At 41.4% G+C, this 18,416-nt stretch overlaps 1 protein-coding gene across 1 annotated transcript in view; it reads right to left on the reverse strand.

Annotated features, from left to right (window-relative positions):
* Nucleotides 1-5,513: 5,513 nt before the first annotated feature.
* LOC139455663 (potassium voltage-gated channel protein Shaw-like) overlaps nt 5,514-18,416 on the reverse strand; it is a 46,077-nt gene continuing 33,174 nt past the window's right edge. The window contains exon 2 of the mRNA XM_071237221.1: nt 5,514-7,271. Coding sequence (XP_071093322.1) covers nt 6,345-7,271 — 927 coding nt within the window. The 3' untranslated portion in view covers nt 5,514-6,344. The remainder of the gene's footprint in view (nt 7,272-18,416) is intronic.

The raw sequence follows: 18,416 nt of genomic DNA on the forward strand, positions 1-18,416 counted from the left end.
AAGGGCTGTCAATAACACTGTCGTTAGTGATCAGACGGTGCGAAACCGTTTACGAGCTGCGCACTTGAGAAGTCGACGACAAGCAGTGAGACCACCTTTACGTCCAGTTCACAGAACAGCACGTCTGGCTTGGTGTCGACAACATGTGCGTTGGAACAGACAGCAATGGTCTCGTGTACTGTTTACAGACGAGTCGCGATTCTGTTTGTAGCTCAATGATGGAAGAATACGGGTGTGGCGTCGTACTGGAGAGAGATTCACCGATGCCACAGTACGTGAACGTGTCGCTTTTGGAGGGGGATCAGTGATGGTATGGGGAGGATTCAGTTGGAATCACAGGACTCCTCTTACCATATTGTCGGGAATCTGAATGCTTCCAGGTACCGTGATGAGATTCTTGAACCCCTGGTATTGCCCACTCTTCGTCAGATTGGTCAAGGTGCTATCCTTCAGGACGACAATGCATGACCCCATCGCGCGCGGATTATCACTGACTATCACAGACAAAGGCAGATTACCGTTATGCAATGGCCTGCTTATTCGCCAGATCTGGCGCCCATTGAACATCTTTGGGATGCCTTTGGAAGAGCCGTTCAAGCTAACCACCCACCTCCTGTTAATCTCCAGCAACTGTTAGGATTTCTTCATCAGGAATGGCAAGCAATTCCAAAGGCAACACTGCAGCAACTTGTCCGATCTATGCGCAGAAGATGTCAGGACTGTATTGCTTCCAGGGGTGGGCATACCCGCTATTGAAGGAACATGATTATCCTGAACTGTAGTGTGTGACTTTTGATTTATAGGGTACATGCAGTTCATATTGTTTTGCTCTTGTCAGCTGTATGCCAGCGTTTCTTTCTTCAATGGAATGTCATGATTAAATACTTATCTTTTCCAATCAGTGTTGTTCCTGTGTCCACGATTTATTGTTTGAGTGATTTTGATAACTTATTTTGGTGTTCTTTAACTTCTTTTGAGTAGTATATTATATGATATCAATAGTAATTATAAAATTAGGAATATTTCTTTTATGTATCATACTCAATTTAAGGATACAAAATCTTTAAAAATGATTTATGGATATTGATTAGTTTACCACAAGCAATATATTATGAACATTCATACTGTACCTGTACTGTCGCATCTGGGCGGTGGGGTAGCCTAGTGGTTAAAGCGTTCGCTCGTCACGCCGAAGGCCCAGGTTTGAAAGTAACATATTAACATACATGTCTGTCTTAATATTGAACCTCGGAAACTCGGGAAATGAACCGTCTAGTTTCCGTGGGATTGGTAGAAATTAATTTTTTTAGTCCACTACTGACTAGTCCTTATGGTGATAACATATAGTAAAACCCTTTAAAATGGCAACTTTCTTCTAGTCCTTGTGATTCCTTAACTATTGGGCAGTTTGGCAAGGGCCATAGATAGGCCTAGTGTCAATTTCTAACACCGCGTGGTCAATACGTGTTTTGATTAGATCGAGGGGTGTCTTTGTCACAATGTCACAAATAAAAATTATCTAGATGAAATCATGCGAAATAAATTAGGTTTGGGAACGAACGCTGTGCTCGGAAAGCTGTGCTTGTTTGAAATGTAAACAAAGCAAAATTCAGATTTACACGGTGTAGCATTCTCTCCTATTCTGAGAGGGCCATTCGTTTAATTGTTTCATATATTGGCTGACGTGTTTGAGAATATTTATGGGAAGAGTTTCATAGCACGAATTATGGAATTAAAAGTAATTATATATACGTCACAATGATCAGGTAAATTCGGCAGAAATCGTGAACGTCTCCGTCCTGTGTAACGCCATGACTGACGCTAAATCACGTTCATCAACGACGGTAGTTATCTGCATTTCCCGACTGATTCTCTTCAAGACTTGGTTTCAATGAAAAAAATATCAGATAGTCACAATGTTTCTGTTTACTGACATGTCACATTTATGTACATACGATCCCTGAATCAACGAAAGTCCCCTGTATAATCCCGCGTACTGTTGTCAGTGAACACGCCATTTTGTAAAAGTCGGTCACCGGTAGTGATGTAATACGGAAGTAAACATTGTTGTATATATTTGGTCATTTCTTTGAGGTGAAAATTATTAACTCGGAATCCAGCGGGTTCATTGATCTTTCTAGTTTGCATTATCATCATCGCCCTGATAGTCCACAGATATGGCGGAAACCTTTTTGTTTCGGGTCACATTGTTTACGAGAAGTAAGCAGTACGTACGTAGGGTGACGTCAATAATGACCGTTGTGTTATGTATAATGCGCCACTGCGATCATGAGCAAAATGCATCGAGTCGATGCTAAAATGGTGCGATTTTAGGGTGTGTAAGAAACAGATTACTGCACTCGTGCCTGTCAGACACCATTTATCTAATACCTCGTTAGATACGTTTTGAAACAACTCGTTGTAAGATAAATGGTATCTGACAGACACTCGTGTAGGAATATCTAATAGTAGCCAGAGTATGCTCCATGGACAGGTGCCGTTGGAGTCTTGATCAATTTAACTTGTTAATTGTTAAATAGCCTAATCAATTATGAACAGCCAAATATAATCATATTTAGCACATTTTACACATAACTGACAAAGGTCAATGCAGTCATGTTAGTCGTTTATTACCTCAGTTACCTTACCGTAAACTACCAATATACTATGGTATGTGTGTTAGACGTCTGCATGCATTTGTCCGACAAGAGTAGTCTTCCCTTTTATCCTATAAAATTTCAACGGGAATCATATCCGAATGCGGAATAGAATATTTAGTGTTATTTATTGTACATATCACATGGTATGTAATCCTAGGTAATACAACCATGAACTAAGAAGAAATGTTAATACATAAAGCACTATTCTAGATCAACTACCTGTTGGGTTATAAGGCTTGCCGACATTCTTGACGTACGAATATTGAAACCGACATATTTGCAGCACCAACTACCAATAGATCTGGTAAAACAAAGCAATAGTTGCTCGATCGACTCATCCCAATATGAAAGATTTACTTTGTGGAACTTCTTTTATTTACAATTTTCATTTGCATCTATATTGTGATTGATAGGTCCTTAAGTTATAAGTCCTATAAAACACGCTATGGCGATATTTGGGGATATTCTTCCACGCTTGTTTCAGATCTCTCAAATTGTCTTGAGAGAGCCCAGCCTAGTTATATTGAAAATCACATTTATCGGGTACAATGTGTGAAGCCCATTTTCCGGTGTCCCCCACCGTGATATTGCTGAAGTATTGCTAAAAGCCGCGTAAAACCATACTCACTCGCTCACATTTATCAACTGTACTCTTCAATTTTTGGAGGAAATAAACAATGTCTGTCTGGTAACCCACAACATGAAGCAGAACAATGACTAGTTGGTTCATTTGTCTGTCTGTCTGTCTGTCTGTCTTCATATGGCTTAACTTATAATCGTAATAGAAAGCAACTGTAAGACGTGTAATCCACGTTATTATTGTAGTAGCTGTTGATTGTTGATATTATCATTATTATTATTATTATTATTATTGGGCATCTTTACTGATGTAAACTGAAGCTGCAGATTGTGCTGATCAGTCCTACTCGGTTGTCACACAAAGATGTGATGTAATAAAAACAACATGTCACTGAAGCCAGAGGATCCCGCCGGTGTGTCTATTCACCGAGAAGGAGCGGTAAGCTCCTGTCCACTGAAGCCAGGAGTCACCCACCGGTTTCCTGGGTGGCGATACAAACAGCTGTTGTGTGTTTAAGGACAGCTAATGCTGTAGTGTGTTCAGTTATCGCACAAGAGAATGATTGGATGGCCAAAGGCAAAAGTCTTCAATCAACTTCGTCGAAAGAGCGACTATGAAAACACGTCATTCAGCTACCCATATAAGCAGCCGGGTGAAAGGTGTTCCCAAAGTGGATGCTTTACCCTCCTTCACAAACTATCAGAATGGACTTCCTGGTCATAGGTCTAACAAGAAGACAGGTGTCGACTGCTGCACGCCGCATGACGTCCTCCTCAAGTAAAGTCCTATGGTGGCTGGAGAATAACATGGAGTGTACCGTCGTCACTGACGCTGACTGCAGCAAGTCGCCGGTAAACAGCTCTACCCATAACACCTCACCGTTGGCAGTGCGTAGTAAAATTCTAGAAGATCGTCTGCTGAGACTTAACACTCGCAGACGACAAATAGAAAAACGTGATAATATTCTTAAAGAAAGAAGGCGAACAGTCGAAGCCATGGCACTCAAGGTCCTCAATTCTTCCGGTGAGAGTTTTGTACCGTTTAAGAATCGTCATATATTCCTTTATGAAACCCAAAAAACATACCTGTCTTTAACAATCCCGCCAATATTGCAAACTGTCAATTAACATACCTGTCTTAAGCAATCCCGCCAATATTGCAAACTGCCAATTAACATACCTGTCTTAAACAATCCCGCCAATATTGCAAGCTGCCAATTTACATACCTGTCTTAAACAATCCCGCCAATATTGCAAACTGCCAATTTACATATTTGTCTTAAACAATCCCGCCAATATTGCATACTGCCAATCCAAATGGTTCCTAATTCCAACCATTAACATATTAATAATTATCCAAAACTGATTGGAAGAAATCGTGATTTTATTACTTCATCCTTTTTTTCTGGCAGGTCAAACCATAGATATGTCTGTGGGTTTGGATTACCAAGGAAACATTAGGACCCCGGAGTACAAGGCAATGTCACTGGGTGCAGGGGGCGTCACAGCACAGACACAAAGGCAGCCCGTGAAGCAGGATCCGAACCTCTCTACCACTGTCTTCCCTGGTATGTGCCCTCGTGTGGTCGGTGGATCTACGGTGACTGACTCGCGCCTCTACTGAGTCTTAATCAATGTATTTTCACTTGATGCAAGATTGTGTAAAATAATCATTTGCAGGCTTGGTACACTTTACACGACACCCTTTACATTTGTATTTGGTGCATGTAAACTGCGTCTTAGGTAAACCTACACATAGAAAACACCGTCCCCACTAAACTATGCTTCTCCGCTATGGTTTCTCTTAATTTGTCAGTGTATGTATGACATTTGTCCTGTTGTAGTGTCCCACGGGCTCAGCCGGTCCCGCTCGGACAGACCAGACATGAGGACCGTCACTACCCAGACGTCTTCCAGCCTCCTCTGCAAGCCCCCCACGGCCCCACCCCCCACGGTCGCTCCCCTCGTGGAGCTGAAGGGATACTATAGGAATGGTCACAGATGTACATGGTGCTGACACTGGCATGGAGACAGTGGCTTCTTGGTCATTGTTATAGTTGGGTTTTGTAAATATCATGGAACATGACGATCATTTTATTGTATATTCAAAACGCGTCAATGTGAATAAATCAACATACTTCAGAAGCATGTATTTATGTCACATATTTGTTTGTGTTGTTTAGGTGATCATGTTAAGGACTTCGCTGGTCAATGTTTTTAGAACAGATTCAGGATCAATATAATACATCGCATAAATTTATTAAACTCCCAGTATTCAACATGTATTTACTTGAAGAATTTGATATATTTTTTTACTGGCGATAAGTAACATAAGAGACAAATATATGACTACACGACGCCTTTGCATTAAATACCTCGCATATCCGAACTGTTGACATTCTTTCAGCTTCTTCAGTGTTTACAAACGACTTCGTCAGTATACATAAAATCGCACAATGTAGAAACACGACGATGTTATATGTGTAAAAATGTTGGTTTCTCTACGTCATCTTCATGTACAACCCTTGGACCCCTACATATGGAACACGCATCCTCCCAATTCTATCGACATGAGTGTGTTACACACGTACAAGAATAACATTAAAATTACCAGCGCTATAGTATCTGTGCTGTTTAAACTATTTGCCAGACCTTCGACTTCCACACCTGAAACTGTGAAAATTGCAATTGTACAGTATTAAAACTGTTCTGGCTACAGGTTAATGCGCCGTGTTGCGTCCACCAAGTCACAAATGCCCACCTCTCTAGCAGAGAATTCTCCATTAACACATGTTCATGACCAGATACAGAGGGATCGTCCATCCTAACGAGGAAGGCAGTGAGTGATTTGTAGGTAGCAAGGCAACCACAGAGCAGCCAGCGAATCGAACATGTACTCTATACTGGCACAACTTGTTATACTGCTCTGCATAACTTTATATGTTGAAGATACTTTTTTTTGACAGAAAAAGAATTCAGTATATCAACAATATCTAGGACACGCAAAGGCTATATAGCTATTAATACGATACACAAGCTCCTCCCGGTTACGTTTGTTATACCGCGATGTGTGTTTTTCTGCAACACGCTTCACACAATTACACATTACATATCATCATCCACTTCCTTGACCTCTAGTTTTGTCACCTGGGCTGTCCCAACCGGGTGCTCCTCGCCAGTGCTGCCCCCGGCAGGCAGGGCGGTGGAGGGCTTGGTCGCGACATGGAACGTCTGCTTCTTGCGCAGCTCACGTGCACTGACGTTGGAGATATAGACGTTAAAATTGGAGGCGATTATAGCAATAGGTAGAGATAGTATGAGGAGTCCTATTATCGCACTGATGGAACCCACCACTTGCCCAGGGACTGACTTGGGGACATAATCGCCGTAACCCACCGTTGTCATGGTAATAAGTGCCCACCACAAGGCTTTGTGGATGCTGTCGAATGTGTGTGACATAAGTACCATCTCGGTGGTGAAAACTAAAGTAGCAAAGATCAGGACCGCCATTGCCAGCCCAATCATCAGGACCGACAACTCTCTGGCACTTGACTTGAACGTGAGGATGAGAATTTTCATGGTTTGGGATCTTTTTCCGAAGTGTAGAACTCTAAAAATCCTCAACGAAAAACATAGTCGCAAGAAGGTTTCGACTCTCTTCACATCAGAGGAATCGTTGGAGACTTCGGGGAATCGATCAATGATGAACACAGTCCACATTACAACGATAAGAAATATGTCGAGTATGTTCAGTGGATGTTTAAAGAACCGGAGCTTGTTGGGACATACCGTTAGACGAATCACAATCTCTAGAGTGAAGAAGACAAGGCAGATGTTGTCAATAACGTACAGGTAGGGATTGGGGAGCGTGTTCATCAACATCCCCAACGTCGTAGTGTCGTCGTAAGTAGACTGATTGCTGGTAGAGCCATTGTTGTCCCTGTGGATCTTCACCCTAAACATCGGCTCATTGAAAAGACAGAAGACTACGATGGCCACGGAGATGAAGATGAGGTACATGATGTTCCATACCTGAAGTCAGAAAGAATATACAGTCGTGAACGTTTAACTATCTGTGAAGTAAATGTTGTGAACATACATTGGTGAGACATTGTAATTGGATATATTGTGAAAAACAAATTGAAAGAAATAAACATTTGAAATAACCTAATGTGAAGTCATGATAAAATATATCCTTGGAACTAAATATAGTAAATTGATTTCAAGAGAAATATACATTGTGAATTCAAGTGGTTGTAGCGCATCTGATTACAGGGGGCCTACTTACGAAATGTGAATAAACGTCAGGTAAAACACGTGGGAGCCAGACGTTGTGAATGATCATCAGTAAACGCCGTAGATTTCAGTGATAAATCCTCTGATTGATAATAGTGTGTGTGTTTGTTTGTTTGATGTTTTACGCCGCACTCAGCAATATTCAAGCTATAAGACGGTGGTCTGTAAATAATAGAGTCTGGACCAAACAATCCAGTGATTGACACCATGAGCATCGATCCACGCAATTGGGATCGATGACATGCATCAACCAAGCCAGCGAGCCTGACCACCCGATCCCGTTAGTCGCCTTTTACGACAAGCATAGTCGCCTTTTACGGCAAGCATGGGTTGCTGTAGACCTATTCTACCCCGGAATCTTCACCTGTCACCGGGCCTATGTTCTGTGTGTGTTCTGTGTGTGTTCTGTGTGTGTTTTGTGTGTGTGTGTTCTGTATGTGTGTGTGTGTGTGTGTGTTTTGTGTGTGTGTGTTTTGTGTGTGTGTGTTCTGTGTGTTCTGTGTGTGTGTGTGTGTGTGTGTGTGTGTGTGTGTGTGTGTGTGTGTGTGTGTGTGTGTGTGTGTGTGTGTGTGTGTGTGTGTGTGTGTGTGCCGCAGTTGTGTCATGATTCACAGCAAGATGCACTTCATATGATGGTGTAATTTCATAAAACCAGTTTCATAAATGCACAACAGGAAAAAAATGTCTGAACGTTTCAGGTGAACCAATAACACCCTGTAATAAAAACAGCTTGTCATGTAATACCGTATCAATATAGTCTACACTAAACGATAAATAAAGCAAAGTTAAGGGAAGTAAACATTCAATAAAATGCATATTTACATCACGATGAAAGCCGAGTGAGTGTATAGTCTCGACATTGTCGGCCTTTGTGTTGGACTGTGCAATCGCGCAATTGCATCGTCAATTGTACATCTATGGCAGTACGTGTGTGCAGCATGTGTAACAATTGATATGGATCTCTCACTCCACCACTCTAACAATAGTCTGTTCTTGTGTACCACGATTATTTTCTGTTAACCCAGCATTCCAGAAACCAGATGTTCCTATATGTCAATTTAACACACATCATTGTGTTTATGAATTGATAGAAACATGCCACTTCTATGTCGTCATATAAATTATATTACCGCTTTCAATTGGTAGTTAAGCCGCTGATATTGGTCATTTGATGCTCCTGCCACCACCCCTATAGGGCGAATATTCCTGTCACGTCTATCGCAACATGTGCGTGATATTCCTACTTAAAAATACTCCGTGTGTGTGATCACGTGAATCATATTCATACTTACAGTTACCAAGTCTATGTCATCACGTGAATGATATTCCTACATATACAATTACCACATCTATGTCATCACGTGAATCATATTGCTACATACAATTTTACGTCTTTGTCATCACCTGAATCATATTCCTGCATATAATTTTACGTCTTTGTCATCAACTGAATCATATTCCTACATACAACTTTACGTCTTTGTCATCACCTGAATCATATTCCTACATACAACTTTACGTCTTTGTCATCAACTGAATCATATTCCTACATACAACTTGACGTCTTTGTCATCATCTGAATCATATTCCAACATACAACTTTACGTCTTTGTCATCATCTGAATCATATTCCTACATACAATTACCACGTCGATGTCATCACGTTAGAAGCAGAGACCACATTCCACGTGTAAGAACAACTCACGCAGTTTAAACACGGATAAAAAACCCATTCTGGTTAAGTTTTCAATTTTCTTCCACAAAAGAATGTATTCGAAAGTCTAAAAGTAGGGATGCATTAAAGACTTAGAAAGGTTGGATATGTTTTAAGTCAGAACATACTCGTCGGCTAGTGACGAGAAATCACCTCCCTCTGCATGTCCGGCGTCTCGCTGTCACCGGTGGGGTAGGCTAAGCTTGTAGCGACCAGAACTGGGATACGACCAGAACTGGGATAAACAGTCCACAATTTCGCAAAACCCCATTTACTGCGGTAATGCTTCTGTTAGCTCTAAAACACATGGCGATATATAAGAGAAATTCACTCGCTCGTGAAAAAATATATATTAGACATCGCTCGCTCAATCAACTCTATATGAATATTCGTCAATAACATATAATGAATATTCGTTATGAGTATATACTAAATATTCGTTAAGTAGATTAAGTGAGTATGGTTTTGACCGCCTCCGTGGTCTAATGGTAGAGCGTCCGCCCGGAGAGCGGAAGGTCCGGGCTTCGATCCCCAGCCGCGTCATACCAAAAGACATTAAAAGATGGTACTTGTTGTTACCCTGTCTGGCGCACGGCATTAAGGGACTTAAACAAGGACTGGTCGGCTGGGAGTCAGTATACTGTGTCTGAGTGGGGTATTCATGTTAAACTGCGGCATGGTAACTCAGTGTGCTAGCACTATAAATCGGCATCAGTCCGGACTAGTACAAGCAGACACACACACACACATACACGTGCATGCACGTCGCTATATAAGTGCAATAATCTTGGACGCGACGTTAAACCCCATTTCACCTCACCTCACCGAGTATGGTTTTACGCCGCTTTTAGCAATATTCCAGCAATATCACGGCGGGGGATACCAGAAATGGGCTTCACACATTGTACCAATGTCGGGAATCGAACCCGGGAATTCGGCGTGACGAGCGAACGCTTTAACAACAAGGCTACACAACCGCCCCGTTTAGTATATTGATCAATTCTAATCCATCATACAGTCTGATAACATTCCCAATGTTTTATCTGATTTATGTCACACTCCTGCAGACTTACTGTGCAAGGACTGGCAGGAGTTCGATTCTAGCCCACAATGATAAACACTTGTGTTTGGAAACACAGTACATATATAACAGAGACAGTATTAACCTCAATCTTCCCGGCCCTCAAAAAGAGCAGCGTGACATTGGGATCCGAGGCGTCACTGATGTGATTTATGCGGCGACTGAAATATACACTGGAATAATGCACGCAATTTCTTCTGGGTCGAATGAATGTCTGCCTGTCACAAAATATACCACTTAACCGTGTTGATCTCAAATACGTCCACAATCCTTCCACTTCCGTGGTCTTTAAGTTGCCAATACAGGCATATTATCTTATTGAGTGTGTCCCACGTGCATTTCACTCATGAATATTTAAACAAAATGGACGACTGATCACGTCTTTTTATTATGCACTACATGTAATTGTGCAGAGCGACAGTTAAGTCATCTTGGATGGCCGACCCTCTTTCGCCGGGCTCGTGTCATCTACATAAACACTTAATGATCTTGTTCCTCCGGCGCAAATGAATTGTACGCGTTGGCCATATCAAATCTGGTCAGTGAACCACTGCCAATAGTAGAGCTATCTTTGAGCAGTAGGAAATATATACTTTGATATAACAATAACAGTTCTTACTCTGAGCTGATAACTGGTCACAACATCTGAGTTTCATCTAAATCATCTTGCCCTTATTAGCAGTGCCTTGAACATTGCGTCAAACTACCAGTATATCGTGGCCCGTATGCTCTAGAAAGGTATAAGTAAACACATACAGATCTAAATATGTTAAGGAATACAAACAAGAATACGAATGTTCAATCTAAATACGTGTCATGTCACATGAAATTAGCTATCGTCTCACATCCTCACATCACTGAACCCCTATAATCTAAACATGTTTGCGACAAAGTGCAAATCATTGTGTATTATCCTTATACCCCAAACATATTTACGATGAAGTGTACATCAATGGGCATTACGTCAGATATCGATGATAATCGATCTGCAATAAATCAGTCACAAATACATAAATACGTTTTACATTACCAAGTTATGAAATACCATATTCATAATTAAAAGTTGTTCTGCAATGAACAATAATTTAAATGTCATTGTATGAGAACATAATATTCTGATGTCATTGTCGTATTGGCTGTTTCAAGTATGAACACAGAAGTTATCAAATGATTTAATTTAGCAAATTTATGTGTCACAGTCACACGGGCATAATACATATAATACATGTACACAATAATACATGTACACAATAATACATCTACACGGTCAACTCCACAAAAATATAATACTCAGTTACAATAGAGAAATCTCACGAGTTAAAGATATGTGTAGATCTATATAAATCTGACTAAGAGGAAATATCTTATGATTCGATCTTTCGTGGTTAAACATGGTGAACCAAAACTGTATAGTATAGTGGAAGCCGATCACTTACCTCCCCTCCCGGAAGTGACACCATACGGTCACAATTTAGTTAATAAACAAAGGCGGTCAATTTGCAATATGAATATGAACGAGAGGTTGTTCAGTTTTAACACAGACTAGTTTTTTCTGACAACATTGTCCAGATTATTGAAGGTAATGGTCCCATTTGCGTCTTTGAATGTCAATATTTACATAAACCATGCAGCATGAAACTACAATGCATTTTCTATACTGCTCTTCACTCAAGCTATACATTGTCTAAATATCGTTGATTTATTTCGCTGTACAGTGGTCATGTGTTATCAATATGTTGTACTCTAAGTTTATGTAAAGGATTAGTTTAATGTCTAACATTGATTACCCAGGGTATTAGCATTACATACAGGGGCGTCGGGGTACCCTAGTGGTTAAAGCGTCTTCCCGTCGGACTGAAGCTCCGGGTTCGATTCCCCACATGTGTACAATGTGTGAAACCAATTTTCTGTTTTCCCCGCCTTGATATTGGTAAAAAATATACTCACTCACTCATTACATACACTTTGATCTGTTACATACCCAAGAGACATCCAGAAAAGAAAGCTACAATTAACGGTGTCCTGCTTTTTCTTCATTCCGTATTCTAGATGTATTGGTAGTATTCAACAAAATGCATTGTATTATGATACACCCTGGATAACAGTGATTTGAAACACGATCCTCAACGCTGCACGCCTCAAAATTATGGGACAACTCGCTTAGGTTTGTGTTTGATGGAATACCTTATTTTGACTTGCACCATAATTATGTTCCCGTTTTTTATTCAGGTGAACAATTGACTTGCCGTTGCATGTGTTTGTGATGGAGCAAGAAACGCTCTCTTTTTCGCGAACACCTGGCATCATCACTATTTCATAGTGATTCTTAAACACATACTCATGATATAGTCGGAATCGTACAATCGACTATGTTTTGGTAGAGATTTCTTATGGATATGGAAATGGTTTTGTGGCTTTTATCCTCAGGATCTATACGCATCTTGCTACAGTGTAAATAATCGAATATATGCCATCGAAAAAGGGGATGAAATCACAAGTGACGACCCATGCCATCGGGTACGATGACATACAGTCAGTAAAATTCAAGCCCTGACACTCTGATACCCTGACAAGCATGAAGTTCCAGGAACCCTCAATCTCAGGATATGGATCTACATAATTAATTGCTTTAGAATGGGGCCGTCTTTTATACTGAACACAACGTGCCTATTGACAATTGTGTTTGAACGCCATCATGGGTTTTATCTACAACTAATCTTATTCTCAGCGGCAAGACAGCATCATATTATATCATATTAGCATGGTATAAGTCTTGATTTAGTCTTGATATCAAGAATATATTCCAGCGTTGATTGAAAACGAGTTACACGTTGTGCAACTTGAAAATAGCCCAGGTGTATGCTAACAATATCACATAAGTACACGGTGTTGCTGGTAGACTGGTTTAAATAGACTCAATAGAATTCGGTCAATACTGCGAAGCGAAGCGGAAATAGCGACAGCACCTGTAATCCAACTGATATGCACGTAATCTTTATGAGCTCCACTACTTCTATGGCTGCTGGCTTGGACTGCCTGGATAACAACATGTCCCCGGAACCGTGTTGTGCCCGACATCTCGTGCGGCGTGCAGCAGATGAATGAATGAATGTACACAGGACAGTGTAACGACAAAAGTGTGCTCATGTATACCACTACAAATGTCACCACTATAAAGGTGATTGTACAGATACGTGTGACGTAACGCCAAAAGTGTGCTCATGTACGCCACTAGCCATGCCACCACAATATAGGTGATGGTACAGATACGTGTGACATAACGACAGTAGTGTGCTCATGTATACACCTATATAGGTGATGGTACAGATACGTGTGAGGTAACGACAGTAGTGTGCTCATGTATACACCTATATAGGTGATGGTACAGATACGTGTGACATAACGACAGTAGTGTGCTCATGTATACCACAATATAGGTGATGGTACAGATACGTGTGACATAACGACAGTAGTGTGCTCATGTATACACCTATTTAGGTGATGGTACAGATACGTGTGACATAACGACAGTAGTGTGCTCATGTATACACCTATATAGGTGATGTTACAGATACGTGTGACATAACGACAGTACTGTGCTCATGTATACACCTATATAGGTGATGGTACAGATACGTGTGACATAACGACAGTAGTGTGCTCATGTATACCACAATATAGGTGATGGTACAGATACGTGTGACATAACGACAGTAGTGTGCTCATGTATACACCTATATAGGTGATGGTACAGATACGTGTGACATAACGACAGTAGTGTGCTCATGTATACCACAATATAGGTGATGGTACAGATACGTGTGACATAACGACAGTAGTGTGCTCATGTATACACCTATATAGGTGATGGTACAGATACGTGTGACATAACGACAGTAGTGTGCTCATGTATACCACAATATAGGTGATGGTACAGATACGTGTGACATAACGACAGTAGTGTGCTCATGAATGAATGAATGAATGAATACTCTTTATTTCCCCCAATGATTTGGAGAGTAGTACATACAGTTACATTACATTATTTGACAATGGCAATGACAAAATACATGTAAATACAACAGATTGAGCTGGGTAAGCAGTAATGAAGTGATGCGTGAAACTATATTTACATGATGTGTGACATAGCTTCACAAATACAATATGGATGTTAAGTTCCATGAGCTGACATGTTTAGCCACGATACTCATGAATGTTGCCCAGCTGTCAAGTGTCATGTCCTGGACCACATCTGTAATAGCACCGAGGTATGTCAGAATCTTGACGGCATCACTAGACGTGTCTTCAAGTCTGAGATATGTTTTAAGGCTAACATTGTCAAATAGAGACTCACTAAGCACATTTCTCTGTTTCATTAGGCCATCACAGTAAAGCAATTGGTGCTTAACAATGTCATCACATTCACAGTTACAGATAAGACACAGTCCAGACGTTACAGGTAATATGCCGAGCTTTACAAGAGCATATACAGGGGGGGGGGGGGGGGGGGGGGGAAGCAATATCATACCATACACACAGAGACCAGAGACGATGTGGGGCAATGCGGGTGTGGATGGCACTAAACCTATGCATGTCTGGACGTTGTTGCAAAGTATTTCTCCAATTCATATTTTCAGACTCACTAATAGCTCGTTGTACCATGCTCTTCCATACACTCTTAGATGGAAATTCCCCAGAGTTGATTAGTTTATCTAAGACGCCTGAGAATCCATACTTTTGAGCCACATTCAGTAGATCATGTGTTACGGACCTGACACTGTGTGAGATCGTGGTGACATACTGGGATAGTCTGAGATAGAAAATCGGCTTCACAATGGTTGTGCCTGCTGCTCTACAGAGTCTTCCCAGAAAGAGAAGCTTCATTTTCTCCACCTTGCCCAGCATTGACCACAATCCTAGAACCTGGGTTGTAGCAGCTGTAGAGGATCTCCTGTGAAGGTTTTGGACTCGTCGTGCAAAGTAGCGCTGTAGGGTTTCCATCTCACTGATCTCACGGTTGTTGATATTAGGCCAGAGCTCACATGCATAGAAGGCAGTCGGGAAGATCACTCGTTGCCAGATATTCGATGAAGATACTGGGCTCAATCCTCCAGCTCTAAGACCAACATTTCTTAAGGAGTTGATTGTCTGTCGCGCCTTAGCACAAGCCCTAGTAGTTCGTTCACTTGCTTTTTCCGTGTGTATCAGAGAGCCGGCATAAATCGTACTGCTTTGGATCTTCATTGTCACATCTCCAATACTGAAAACAGGTCTATTACAATGTCTTCTGTTATTGCAAAAAGACAAGACACAGCTCTTATTGGCGTTATATGTCAGTCTCCAACGCCGAGCATACTGGTGGATAGTATCAAGAGACATGTTCAGTCCATGTACACTCGTACTCACAACAGTAGTGTCATCAGCCAGTACTACCGTTGGGATGTGCTCCTTACCAACAATTAGTCCACATTGTAGATTATCAAGCTGAGATATCAGGTCGTTAATATAGACTAGAAACATTCATGCTGAGAGCACGCGACCTTGTCCTACTCCTTGTTGAACATTGAACAAATCACCTGTGCTCCCATTGTATTTAACACAAGCAATTGCTTCTTGGTAAGATTGACGGATAATGTGCCATGCACGGCCTTTCACACCAAGATTGTATAGTTTCAGTAGCAGCCCCTCATGCCATGTCCTGTCGAAGGCCTTTTCGTTATCAAGAAAGGCAACATATATATTTGAGTGTCTATCTTGATAGTATGAAATAGCCTCTTTTAACACATATGTAGCAACACTGGCGCCATGCTCTTTCCGGAAGCCGCATTGGAGACGATGTGGGAAATCGGGATTAATAGATTTGATGTAGGACTCCAGTCTGTCTAGCAACAGCCTCTCAAATACCTTCCCAATCACGGATGTTAGAGTGATACCGCGATAATTAGCTGGGTTGCATTTATCTTTATTATTCCCTTTGTAGATGGGAATAATAGTTCCAGTTCTCATCATGGCAGGCGTGTAACAAGTACTGATCATCATATTGTAGAGGTGTGCCAGATGTTTAAACAGAAGATTGTCAGCATTACAGAGGTGTTCTACAGTAATACAGTCTGGTCCAGGAGACTTATTCTTTTTCAGCCTCTTATTGGTTGATTTCACTTCATTAGATGCAATACTTGTCGCCAGGATTGGATCGTTCTCAGATATGTTACTGTTTGCTATATCACAAACCTTTGATTTTGTTTCCTCATAAAAGTCCGTTTCAAACTCAGGCCTACCGAGAGGAGACAGCAGATCTCCGTAGTAATTAGTCCACATATTGCAGATGTCCTCGGGTGTGCTGGCCGTCTTGTCTTTATACTGTAGAGATGTACATGTTACATTAGTCTTCCTCTGTTTCCTGACAGTTCTATAAAATTCACCAATGTCCACTTCACAGGCAGAGTTCAGCTCTGTATATTTGTGTCTGTCCCATTGCCGTTCGGCTTTTCTTTTCTGTCGACGGAAGTTGCATTTAGCTGCTTTATACTGTTTATAAGAGCCATGTGCATCTCCTCTAGGTTTACCTTGAGATATCCATTGTCGTCTAGCATGACGCATCTGGTAGTGGTAGTAGTCTAGACTAGATCCTCTCCAATAGGGTCGAAGGTATGGTCTGTAGTATCCTGTTGGGATGTACATTGCTGTTGACGTGTGGAGAGAGCTCACTATAGCATCAAAGTAATATTCCACCATATCGCTGTCAGCATGTGTCACGTCTGGAAGGGTGTCACCAAGTATTTTGTTAACTTCAGATGAGTACATCTTCAGTTCAAGGCCATTCGCCTTCTGCCATTTGTAAGTTGGGGGAGTCCATAGCTTTTGCTCTGTTAAGAACGCATCGCTAAGGAATGATACCACTACTGGTGAATGATCCGATATCTCGAAATCGATGTTGTTATTGACAGAGGTCGTCAGCACAGATGATTGAAGAGCATCTGGCAAGAAAATATAATCAATCAGAGATGACTGTGTTCCAGCCTTGTTGCACCATGTCTTGAGATGACCTAGAGTGGCACCACAGTTGTATGATGGTATCATGTTTCTTGTATCCAAGTATGACTGCAGTACAGTGGAGCGAGGGGATGCTGGGTAATTTACAAGATCTGTATTAAAATCTCCACAAAGAACAACATAACTGCTTTCTGATAGCTCATCAACCACGTCGAACACTTCCTTGACACTCTCCTCATACACTGCTGTGTTGTGATTAGTGGAGGGGAGCAGAGCACACACTACATACATATCAGCACACTGGGGACGGGAGAGTCTCACAGCTACAACACTATCATACTCACATTCACATATATCAGTGTACCTGTACATATTTTTCTTAACTAAAATTGCCACACCGCCTTCCCCTCTACATCCTCGCTGGTTAGCCTTAACCTTAGCCGCGACGTCAAACTTATCATTTAGACAGTCAAACCAGCTCCGCGATCTATCGTTCAACCAGTGTTCACACACGGCATCACAGTCTCTCGCTAGTTTCTCTAAATACTGGCGACAATACAGTACACCTCTTACATTCCATGTTCCTATACTTAGCATGATAATAAGTATTAGGCAAGTGTTCAATGCTATCATGTTAGATGAGTTAGCGTGCACCATTGCTGTTTCTGTGTGACTGTGGTATCCATTCCCGACATCTTACATTTGGCGGCCAGAAATCTTCATTCTCAGTAACTTGTTCTGCTGTCCTACTGTCAATGTTCACTCTCAGAGTGTAGGTGGGATTGTAGCCTTCCCAGTGCCTCAGCAAACGAACGTAACTCATATGGACGCCACGTTGTTTAGCATATTCACATATGGCATCTTGCACAGTCTTTAGTGGTTTATCCGCTCTAACATACGATAGCACAAACCTTTTTGTTTTAAATTTTGGTGAAACACTTCTAAAAGCTCTGGACCATTCACTGTCGAATCTCAAAGATCTCTGACCATGGTCTTCGTGTTGTTTATGGCTAACGTCATCATATCCAACATCCCTGATATGGTCATCGCTGACTCTGTCATGTTGAGTAGCACTGTCGCCGCCCTCGTCGTT

This window comes from Haliotis cracherodii, unplaced genomic scaffold (assembly GCF_022045235.1).
Source record: "Haliotis cracherodii isolate W230 unplaced genomic scaffold, xgHalCrac1.p SCAF_11, whole genome shotgun sequence".
Classification (NCBI taxonomy): domain Eukaryota; kingdom Metazoa; phylum Mollusca; class Gastropoda; order Lepetellida; family Haliotidae; genus Haliotis; species Haliotis cracherodii.